The 12,173-nt window shown below is 42.3% G+C and overlaps 2 protein-coding genes across 2 annotated transcripts in view; one reads left to right on the plus strand and one right to left on the minus strand.

The window, feature by feature from the left end:
• SNX30 (sorting nexin family member 30) overlaps positions 1 to 624 on the plus strand; it is a gene marked incomplete at its 5' end in the record, with an annotated part of 55,187 nt that extends 54,563 nt beyond the window's left edge. The window contains one exon of the mRNA XM_082301440.1: positions 316 to 624. Within this exon, the coding sequence (XP_082157566.1) occupies positions 316 to 375 (60 nt within the window). The 3' untranslated portion in view covers positions 376 to 624. The remainder of the gene's footprint in view (positions 1 to 315) is intronic.
• Positions 625 to 6,583: 5,959 nt separating this feature from the next.
• SLC46A2 (solute carrier family 46 member 2) lies at positions 6,584 to 12,173 on the minus strand (the record flags this gene model as incomplete). Its single annotated transcript, XM_082301446.1, has 4 exons — positions 6,584 to 6,641; positions 7,694 to 7,850; positions 9,471 to 9,554; positions 11,114 to 12,173. The coding sequence occupies 4 exons, from the start codon at positions 12,171 to 12,173 to the stop codon at positions 6,584 to 6,586; spliced, it is 1,359 nt and encodes a 452-aa protein (XP_082157572.1).

Here is a 12,173-nt window from a genome sequence, read left to right on the forward strand (position 1 = left end):
AGCTGAAAGCTGTGGTATTCTTCAGTTTAGAAAAATCCAGGTTAGTATTTGGAAATCCTGGGTGTTCTGGTGACTTTTAATGGCTTGGGCCAGCTGGTGACTTTGAAAAAGTTGAATTTGTTTGGAAGGTGCAGCTATTCTAACACTTACTTGCTGTTTGAGATCCTGGATTTTTTTCCCCCTTCTGTAATCATCTGTAAAGACCCACATAACTTTTCTTCTACTTGTATGCTATTGGTCTAGAAGGGTTGGTCAGAAGTTTCATGAACCGATATAAAATCAGTTTTTTAAATCAATCTTTCTTTATTTCTTCAGTGCCTTACGGCGTGGGAGTCAATTATACCACTACTGCAAGACAAGCCAGAGACCAAATAAGAAGTACCTTCATGGACAGTCTAGCACTTCTATGCTCAGTACCACTAGTCATACTGGAACTGTATGGAGAACTCTTTTTGTTAAGTTAACTGAAATGACAGCTGCACTTAGTTTTTCAGAGTATCTGTTCCAGCCTATTTGAATTTTTTTTCCTCAATTTTTGTGTTTAAACTGGGGTATGTTTCATCTTTTTGAGTTATCTTGAATGGTTCCTTCTTTATCCTGTGGAGTGATTGGGGTTCATAGTGAAAGTGCATGGGGATCTTGATAAAATTTACCTCTCTAGTCTGGAAGGAACTAATGAGTGGAACACTAAAAAGATGAAAATAAAACTCTACTGCAAGGTGCCAAATGACATCTTTATTACCATTCTGTTTTGTTGCTTAAAAAAAACCCCCCAATAATTATTTCTATGATACAGTACTCCCTAACCAATCCTTATCCCTTTTTTTTTTTTTTTTTTTTTGGAATGGACAGGAAAAGGCTGCAAAAGAATATTTTCTGTTTTGCTACTGCCCATGTGCTCCCTCTGGATGAAATGGTCTCTGGAGACTTTTCCATCTGGGAGTCGGGCTGGTTCTAGACAGACCATACCAACACCAGCCGCAGATAGGCGGTGATGCAAGCATGAACTGTGGTTTTTGTGAGTGTGGCATGCTGTTGGTTCATACTGAGTATCTTTGTTTACCTTGGTGATTATGAAATAATGTCAGTTGACTGAAGTGTACTTGTGACTGACTTGGGGATCAAAACCAGCCTAGCTGTGGGAATGAGTTGGACAGCAGCCTTTCAAGGGTTGTGGGAACGGGGGAGGAAGTATGAGTCTTTAATTTTCCCAAAGCTAGCTCCTGAAGTTGCCTGGTGGAAGTTTCTTGCACCATGCTTTGAATATGGGTTTTACTAGAGCTACTTTAGGCTTGGTCGCCTAAGATGCCTGCTCTAGTAAAAGTAGAACTCTGCTTTCTCTCCCCACGCTTTCTTTGCAGCAGCCAGAAGCCAAAAGGTGTAAATGCTTCCTTCCACCAAGCGTCAGTGTGTGAAAGCTGCCTTAAATGGTTTGGTGGGGGATAGATGGGTACCCTATGAGGTACACATAGTATTCAAATCTGTCTCTGCTGAACCACACGGCAAGTCTTTTAGGACTACTTTTGGTATAGATCTATTTTCTTAGTAGTTTCTGTTGGCCTTTAGAATTGTAGCTGCTTCTGCAAGTCCTTTTTTGTCCTTTCTCTTGCAGTCCAACCCCAAGTAAATGCCTACTTGGTGTTAATGGCCTTAGGAATGTTGATGTGGTTTAACCATCCTAAGTGAGGGGGGTCGGAGCTCATATGACTGTAATACTGGGATTTAGGGCAATAAATAACTGTGCTTACTCCTAAATTTGAGTGATTACTTGTTCTCTGGCAACATTCTTGCAAAGAATGTGAGCAGTGATTGACTTTGTGCAACTTTTCTGTTCTCCTGTGACAACCTACCAGGTGCTAGTCTGATTTGGAATTTATTCCTTCATAAACACCAACTGAACCTGCAGCCACCCTTCTCACCCTGGTGGCTTTATGGAACCCTCAAGATGAGTTATTGCAACACTGTGGTAGCTGTCAGGCTAATGAGATGGTGCTCTCTGCATGAAGAAGTAAAATATAAAACATTCTAAGAAGTTCTTCTTGACTCAGCCTTCACTGACAGCTCCGTGGTACTAAACAAACTATGTTTCCTGTTTTAAGGTCAGTTTGTCAATATGCACTTTTTGGTGTAAATGAGAACTCTGGTTTAAGTTGCTGTTAGGTTCAGAATCGCAGACTCCTCTTGTTCAGGGGAAGTACTTAAGAGGATAATCTTGAAGCAATCTAGAATAAGCACTTGTGTACTAGCTAACAGTCTGGCCTTCAGGGTTACAGTCTTCCCCGTTTTCCACAAAGAAATATCAACGTGCTTTTTGAATTAGTTCATGTGGAGTAAATGGAATTTTGTAGTTGACTCTACAGCATCACTGGGACTCAAGCAAAATATAATTTGAACTAATATTTAGTCAGCCTTCCCACCATCTTATTAAAATAAACGGCAAAAGATGAGTAGGAAGGGTGGTGGTTTTTTCCTACAGATGATTTAATCTGATGCCTTACAGCACTAAGGTCCTCTTCCTGCTTTGCTTTATGTCAAACTGAAGAAGTGGCTGTTGCTTCTGGAGAATTTAGCAATTAACATCACAGCTGTTCATGAGAAGCATAATGGACAGTGGAGAGTACCAAGTGAAGTTCAAATCAACATGTAACTGTTGGAATCAACATGGAGCTGTTGAAGATCGGGATTTCTTATGTGGTCTGGACCAAAACCTCTTAAGCTCATACAAGGGAAGTAAAACTTGACATTCAAAAGAGAAGTCCTCTGCAAGAATTGCTGCAGTGTAATAAGGGTGTGCAATGGTGGGTCTGAGCTTCTATGGGCAGTGGAGTGGTCTTATGAAGAGGTGTTGTAAATCACTAGGTAACTGAGGGAGAAGCTGTGGGTGAGGTGTGGGGACATTTGGGGCAGCCATGCCAGTCAGGAGAACTACAAAAGTTGCAGGAAATTCCTGTAAGATGTGGAGAGTGACACTTGTATCATATACAACTGCTGTTAGCGGGAGGTGGAGTCCTGAACTGAGAGTGAAACTCTTAACATGTTATCCTGTAATCCTTACAGAATAAAAGTCTTTACTTTGGAGGGTCCAAACTTCCATGAGAGAAATAGAAGGTGTTGGTTAAGGGAAGCAGGAATAGTGCAGGAGCTTCATCTTTGAGTAACTTGTTAAGTGTTAAATCACTTAAGATGACTCTCTGCACGTGCACCAAAATGACACCAAAAGTAGCTGGCAACCTTTCTATGAGCCTGTTTAACGTGTGCTTCCTTCAGCCATCCTTAAATCAGCCCAGTTCTCCTCATAATCCATAGCCAGGGCAAAGTCCCTCTCAGAGGATGCATAATTCACTGCTGCCCAGTTACCTCTGTATAGTTTCTGTGGTTTGTTTCTTCTCTTAAGTGGCACCAGCACAATAAAGCAAGCACTGAGATCTTGTTTCTATGCTCAGTAATGGACCATGCATTATACAGGTTCCTGTATACCTTTACCAGGTTCTGAATCTTGCAATAAAACATCATGGCTTTTTCAGGTATACATTGAAAAATGAAAAGGTAATATGTGTAGCCCTAAAGACACAAACAGTTCCCATGTGAGTTGTATCAAAGAATAAAGTATGATTCTTCACTGAATTCTACTTGGATTTTTGTTGCACTAAAACTTATGCTAAAGATAAAGTAGTGGAATTAGTGATAGAAAAAAAGCATGAGTGGCAGAGACAGTTGTGTGGAAGTACTGTGCAGTAGCCTTGAAGCAGTGGCTGTGCTTAGCCTGTTCATATTGCTTCAGGTGTCAGTCCTGCAGATGCCAGGGTACAAAAGAATTCTCTCACAGATCAGCAGGAACTGTTCTGTATTTTAACAGGAGCCATACTTTTGTTAAAACTTGCACAATTTAACTGGATATAGTTATGATTATTGTTGCAGACTGTTGAAAATCCTTGTCCTGATAACCACTGAACAAAATTGTGTAGACTATACAAGCACATTAGATGAGATGTTCTGTCAAATTCTGGAGGTAGAACATTCTTTCCTTGGGTGCATTAACTTCTACTACAACAACTAATACATAGGGAAAATGAGGACTATTTTTTTTAAGATAGGCAAGTTGCAACTACTTGTTGGGTTATTTTTTTTTTCCTCTTGTGAAGTAAAACTGGGGATCACAGGAATAAACTTGCCTTCAGGCAGACTGAATGTGGCATTTAAAACCTTTTGGGAGTGCTGTTGAACCAATTTACAAACTAAAATGGCAGTGCTTAATTCTGTGCATAGCACTTGGAAGTCTTGCTGAAGTATCTGACTTGTACAAGTATGTAGTAATGAACTGGACAAGTTTTAAGGTTGCATGCCTAGAGCACAGTAAATGTGCAGAAAATAAGGAACTTTCCAAAGAGGTGTAAGTAGATCACCCTTTTGTAAATGGCATGCTAAAACAATAATAGCTAGTCACTGTCCTAGACTACTTTGAAGGTCTTGGTGTTCTATGCTTTGGAGCTAAACCATTTCCTTAACCCTGCTGCTGGGATATGTATCCATACATTCAGGTCAAGCTGCAGGGTTATCGCCAGTGCAACATTCCCACTGCACAAGGAGACAGATTGCTGAAGGCCAATCTTACAATAAGAGCCAAAGGGCTTTTGTCTATAGTACACAAAAATAAAGGAGCACCGTCCTTGTTCTCACTTCTCTGTGCCTGCATCCCTCTGTCCCTCCCTAAGGTCTGGAGAGTTGGGCCATGCAGGTGAAGGCAAGCTGGCTGTGAGCCTCACACACTGTGGTGAAGGTGTCGGTGATGGGGACCAAAATGGTGCTGGTTCCTTGTCCAGACTCCTCTGCTTTCACTCTATAAACCCACTCACCAGAACCAGAGTCACTGTTCATACCATTAAAATACAAAATGAAAGCTGTGAAAAGACTTATCTCTGTATGAATTAGCTAGTAAATAATGTAAAAATGGGAAGGAGGCTTTTGTTTCCTGTACTTGGCCAAATCTGGCAGCTATGCTCTTGTTCAGATTCGCAGGCTAGGAAATGCTGTCTTGCCTTCTGGTGCTGGCATGTTTCTATACCCTTTCATATATCCTTATAACTATACTTTGTGCATTGTTTACTATGGAACTAGTATTGATGGAGAAAAATACTTTGAGGTAAAACTGTTTGTAATTCTCTATTAGTGTGTACATTTTTTTAAAATGTGCCATTTGTTTACCTCAATTAATTTAATGGAATGGACCAATAAATGTATTTAAAGATGACTCCTTTACTTAGAATAAAGTTTCATTTTTTTGCAATCTTCACTGTTGAAATTACGTGTGCTTATTTTGCTGAGCAGCTCACTATCTTACTGCAGAAATACCCTTCCCCTGAAATCTCACTCCATGGTTGATGTAACTAGAAGTCATCTGACCTGTTGCTGCATTACTTCTGGTACTGAAAGTGATGGAGTTGAGGAAAGATTTTGTCTGTATGTGGGGGACAGGGTGGCAGCAACTTTATCTGAGCAAGGCATTGTGTAGTGATGAACCAGCTTCTGCTTGCTATACCCCTGGCTTGAACTGAAGCTGCCTGATTTACCTCCAGATTATTTCAGTTATTTAAGGGCTTTTAACTTCCCTTTACTTAGTCCAGGACCTTGGTAGCCTTAATCCTTCTTAGCTCAATTAGCATGTAAGAAGACACATCCTTGTGAGACATGCCAGACTTTTGACTCATGTTTGGATTTATGTGATATCATCTCATGCTAGTTGCTGTATTGTATGAGCTTCCTTTCCAACCCAGATTAAAGCTGAGGTAACATGGTGACTATTACATGGTATCAGCGTCCTTACACCTCCAAAAAGCCTGTAGGAACTGTGTGCTGCACTTACCTGTTCTTAACCTGTTACAAGAGCAGCACATCGTGGTGGTGTGAGCCGAAACACCAGCATTAGCTCTTGAGTCTTAGTCCTCGCATGAGCTCTGTTGAAGCACTGTCCAGGGACAGTGTGGACAATTTCCCAAAAGTCAGGGTCATGAACATCTGTTCAGGGGTGTTTTATTGTAGGGATTACTAAAATTCTGTTAATCTTACATATTTTTACAGTGGTATTTTTCTGTTTTCTTTTATGTAACATTAATTGGCTGGGCTGATAACATCTTCTGTTGCAGGTGGCGAGTCAGTGTGTCCTGCTGATGGCCCTGTGCACATGGCATATGGCTTGCAGCCCCGTTTCATCAGCCAAAGTCACAGAACTGCCCTGAGATTTCTGAATGAACAGACAAGAAGGAACTAATGGAAAACCAATCCTCTGCTTTCCTCTTCCACTCTGAACGATGTGTCTGGAAATGCCGTTTTCATTTCTAGCCTGTATTCTTGTCCCTCTCTGGTGTTACTAACCAGCCTAGCAAAAAGCAGAATGCTCTGAGGATTTCTGGTGTGCAGATACTCTGCAAGATGAGGTGCTGCAGAAATAACAAGGCAGACGTCTCTTCCTGGGCGAGCTGAGTGGCTGAGAGGTTGTGGCATGCTGTGAAGTGGAAATACAAATGCTATGCAGCCCATAGTGTTGGTAACTACTGTAGGGACTAATGATCACCAAAAGATGCCTCTGTTACTCAGTCAGAATCTCCAGGGACCCAGTGGTTGACCGTTGTTTGATGGCCACAAAGCTGTGAAGAACAATACAAATGCAGATAATAAGAGTAATAATAATAAGAGCAAACTACCTTCTCAAACTGCAGTCCACATCTGTATCTTAAACTTTGTCGGGGTGTCTGGAGCTGGCTGAATGCTATTGGGATTCCTCTCAATGATCTGACAGCCTCTTTTGTGTACAATCAATGACACTGGCACCATTTGCCATCCTTCAGACTTTAATAACACCTGTTTGTGCTGATAATGGTACTTCTATTTGGAGCCTGTATTAAAAAGCATTTGAATACCTAGCAGTGACCCCTGTTAAACAGAGGGTTGTGCATAAGAAACAAGTCTTTTGTGTCTGGGAGATTTGAGGCAGAAAGCACAGTCGGGAATGATGACTATGAAGCAGACTTCTAATGGACAAGGTGTAAAAGTAGACGGAGAGGTTGTTCCAGCTTTCTCTCTTCTAATTAAGCTGGTTTTGTGCTTAAAATTTGTTCTTGAAATTGTACCTCTCAGTCACTCTCAGTAGTAGTACTGTTGGGCAAATTCAGTGGACCGGAAAAAGTAACCATTTCCTTCACCGTGGTAATGGTTTCTCTTTGAAACATTTGAGAGAGACTCAGATTATTCTTTCCTGTCATAATGGGTAAGTAACACAATGGAATTTTTAAAAAACACTTTGTGTAGGGTTATTCCTTCATTCTACTTATTATTACTTTCACAGTATCAAACACTTGTATATGTGTGAATGCTTTGTCTCCTGGCATTATTAGCTGTTAAACTGCCAAATACTCTTCCTACAGCAATTTGTGCTACATTAAACAAAAATAAGATTAAAAAACCCCACTTACTAGACATTGCAGTTTTCATTCTTTGAATCTCCTTGATATTTGTCAACTCATTTCTGCAAGTTTCTTTGTTTCTTCCTTTTATTTTTTTTTAATTCAGTTGGGGAGGGGTGTTGTTGTTTTCTTTTTAAATTTTTTTCCTGTATGTATTATATATTTTAGACCTGGAATCAGGAAGCATGGAGAAAATACAACATGTCCTTTTGAACAAAACTTTTCCTGTTTCTTACCTTAAAGGTAGGAAAGTCAGGCAGCCAACCAGGAAAGACAAAATGAAGCAGAAGCCGCTGTACCAGTCCAGTGTGTTTTGATAGATCTTGTTGTAGACTGTAGATGTCACTACTCCCGTGGTGACTAGAGACAGCTGCAGCAGGACAAACACCTTACCTGGAAGACAAGAACATAGTTTGTTACTCTGGGGATTAAAAAACCAGCTGTGGTATGTCCCTGACAAATCCAGGATCACACCTGTGTAGTCATTGCTTCACTGACACCAGATGGCATGAGTTTGTAGACCACAATTAAATTATTTTTCCTTGTTTTAGACGTGGGACAAAAGATCCAACCGGAAAACTGTCTGCCTAAACAGTCTACATATAGAGGTAGCTGCTTGGAAGAGCGGCAATAAACTGGTCAGTAAGTGTTCCTTCTCCTAGGAGGTAGAAGAGTAGTCTAGACTAACATCTTCAGGACAGGAGAAATTTTAGTCAGGGTCTGCTTCTGGCCTAGGCCAGAAAAGTGGTTCACAGGGTTAAAATTATAATAATGCCTGAAATAGGGATGTGTGTGTCATTTGTATGATGTTTCATGTGGAAGAAAGGTAGAAACTGAATTCTAGTTGAAACCACTCTTTACTGGAGGGTTTCTGTCATGATCTATGAGTGAAGGGGAAGTAACCCAGCCCTGCTGGGACATGGAGACAGGGGGCAAGGTCAGGGCTGTGTGCTGAGCCTGCTGCCCAGGCAGCCTTCTGCAGCCACTCAGCACCAGCAGCTACCAGCTAAGGAGATGAGATTGCAACCAGAAGGCAAGGGCTGCTCTGCTGCAGGGTCCTACTCGAGGTCTGGACTGATGCTGTTGTCACGTGCAGCCCGTATGGCTCAAGGGGGAGGTTAAAAATGTTTGATTTCTAGTGATTAATTTGAGTTGTGAGCTGTGCTGCTTGTGGCAGGTAGATGATTTTGCTGTGGTGGATGTTGACGGAGCACAAGCAATAGGAATTAACTGGTGACAGTGCAGTCTCATGTTCATATGGCAGAAAGGAGAAGGATGTGAAGGATGGCTGAGGGAACATGTCTGGAGGAGGTATGAGCAGTTGTGGGCCTGTGGTGCTGTTTGAATGAATGGCCAGTCCTGTCTCTTGTGTCTAAATCTAGTTCATTGGGGTAAAAATAGTAGGCTTCAATATGCTGTTGTAAAATACATTTTATTAATTTGTAATACATATATTAATGGAAAAGAATTCCTGCTGCTGTTCCAAGAAGGGTCAATTTTTATATAAAGGTTATTATTTGTAGTTAAATCAGGTCTCAGGAACAAACTGCCAAGAACTTGAAGAAATGTTTAGAGAGCATAACTGAAAAAAAGATGAAAAAATCCATCCTTCCCAAAACTGAAAGTAAAAGAAGCCAGATATAAAATGGTGTGACCATCACACTGCTTCAACTCAATGTCCTGCTTTTCTTGGTTCTCCCTGCAGTACTGTGTTTTTAAGCAGCACCTCAGCTATTTTCCCTGCCTTTGAACTATGCATGGATTGTAATCTTTTGAAGTATGTGCTGAAAATTCTGTGGATAAATGATGATGCAACCAAGGACAAGAAGATTGGATGTGAGAATCTAGTCCAGCCAGTTTCTCTGCTTCTCCCTTCCTGTTTGTGGTATCATGTGTTCTGGTATTATTACACAAAGCACAGATTGCAGCAATAACTTACCCTTCTCTTTGTACTCTAAGCAGAATAAAGGGATTTCAGGGGGTTTTGATTGGTAAGGTAACCAAAATACTCACCATAGGATGATCCTTCAACATGCTTGGACAACATGGACCTGATGGTTGGTAAAGGGATGAGGGCAAAGAGCATCACTGCCCGTGCTGTAATGCAATGAATTTTGAGTTATCACCAGTACCTCTTTGTCACCCAACACAACCACTGCTTTTGAAGATTACATGTCTCTGGCTTGGGCAGGCACCCTGCTTCACCTCTTCTGATCCGCTGAGTGCTAAAAAGAGGTAGGTCCTCACTTCATCCAAGGCAGATAAGCCACCTACTGCTCCCATTAGCAGAGATACTTTGCCCAAACTAGACATGGTCTCTTGTTCTCAGCCAGACATCCCAGCATAGATGGGATCCTCACTCTCCTTTGAGGTAGTGAGGATGATGGTTTAAGTGGTAACATGCAGAGAAAGCCCCCTGTGCTACACAGTCTTGACAGGAACAGTACCTTTGTAACGCTACATCTATCTTGTATCTTGGTGCTTCTGGCTTGCAGTATTCTAGCCTGCCTCTACTGTGAAAATTTATAGGGAGCTGGAATTACCTTCCTGTCAGCAGAACCAACCTCAGTGAAGACCTGGTCCATGTCTGGTGTACCAAGGTGCGTCTGCAATTCAGGGAATAAGCATCCTACACACTGCATAGCAGCATGTCTTCATGTTCAAGATGAGCCTAATTAGTAAGCAACTTTATTTTTTTATCTTTTATTCCCCAGCTTGATTGCCTAAACAAACAAAATCTCTTAAAATTTTTACTCAGTGTTTGGCTTAGTACACAAATACAATATCCTATCATCTTTCCCTTTAGAACAAATTCATATAATTTTCTATTTCCCATTCCCTGTAGGGACAGACAGAAAAATCACTTCAGGACATTTTTCTCAATTTATTTCTCACTTTCAGAAGCAAAACCTTAAAGCCATGCAATAGACAATACTCTGTGAGATAGCTCTGCCACAATGAATGCAATTCCTGGGTTTTGTTTTCTGTGTTTTGTCATAGGGTAACTCCCAAAAATAAACTTGCCTTTCCTTTATCATGGGATGCTGCCCCATCTATTGTTACCTGTCCCTTAGTAATTTATGTACACTGTGAGATTTGTAAACTACATTATTGTGATAGTTTACACCTCCAGTGTTTCACTGAGTTTCCCATCAGCCATAAGTGCCTTCATATGACAAAAATAAATCACATCTTAAGGTGTTCACTTAATAGGAAGCCGTTGCCATTTTGTTTCTGTTGTGGCCTGAAGCCTTACCTCAGAAGTGAAGGAAGTGCTTCCCACTGATGCAGTGATGTGGTCCTACCAGTACAGGGAGTCAGCAACAATTCCCAGTCCCCCTGAGTGTGAACATCTTTCTGCTCAGACCTGGTCTGTGACCAGCTGATGAATTACAAGTCAGTGGGCCTTAAACTAATCCTTGGCAGGAGTGTATACCTCCTCAGAATATTGTAGAGTGCTGAGTCTTAAGAGTACAAAGGGAAATGTGGGGAAAGAGGAGTAATAAGAATGTTCTCCTGCAAATTGCCCATGTGATGGTCTGCCTAACTCCCTGCTTGCAAACTTGTCATGAAGCAAAGCAAAAAGCTCTTCCAGTGATGTTGAAACACCCCTGTCCCAGGGTGTATTTACTTACGTGAGTGGCTGTTCAACTCACCAATGTAGAACAGGAACGTCCACTGCACGAAGGCCATGATGAGGATGCCAGCACTGAACGATGCTACTCCGATCATGATCATGGTAATGTCCCTCAGGTATCTGGAGAACACGAGTACCCCTAGGAAACTGGTAATGAAGATCACGTACCCGGCAGCGTTGCCATGGCCAATCTCCACAGCATTCCAACTTAAAGGTTCCCTGAGCAAGAACAGTGGGAGCACGTTCATTGCGCCAACCACAGCAAGGTCATAGAGGATTGCCGCCACAAACAGCAGGATGATGATAAGTTTTGAGGGGGATACTGGAGTGGAGATGCTGCCCTCTGACGGTTGGGAACTCCCTGCTGCTGCTGCTTCAGGTAGCTGACCACCCACCTCCTCTGCGCTCTTGGCTTTGGCTGGGCAGGAAGCTGCTGGCTTGGGGACTGTGAGGACAAAAATGCTGTAGAGGAGACAGAAGGCATAGCAAGCAATACTGCAGCACACCAGCACGGTGCCTTCTCGATAGTGGTCACTGAAGCCAACAAAGAGGTAGCCAGATGCCATGCTTCCCAGAAAGCCAGCGAGGCCATACACCAGTTCAATAATGATGAGCCGCAGAGACCTCTTGCTCTCAGAGGACCCCAGGGATCCCAGAGCCATGATGCCTGCCCAAAGTGTGGTGAAGCCTCCAGTCAGCCCATTGAAGGCAGCAGCCCCATACATCACCTCCACTGGCCAGTCCAGCAAGATCAGGAGCAACAGGAGAATTTTGGAGCCCATATAACCAAGAAGAGGGAAGCAGATGGGGATCTTCCGATGTATCCTGTCCCCCAGCTTGGACAAGCCATAGGCTGACACCAGTGGGCTCAGGCCCAGAACTAGGTTGTAGATGATATAAAAATTAGATACAGCCTTCTGCTGAGCATCTTCCATGGCATGGGAGGGAGCAGTGCTGTTGGTCAGATTGTAGTAGTTCTTCACCACCAGCAGCAGTGCTGTGTCGTAGAAGGCACTGGCCACTTGGGAACCCGCGACCACTGGTTCAATCCACGTCCTCATTGCTGCTATCCCCACCAT

The sequence above is a fragment of the Coloeus monedula genome (genome assembly GCF_965178545.1).
Source record: "Coloeus monedula genome assembly, chromosome: Z".
Taxonomy (NCBI): domain Eukaryota; kingdom Metazoa; phylum Chordata; class Aves; order Passeriformes; family Corvidae; genus Coloeus; species Coloeus monedula.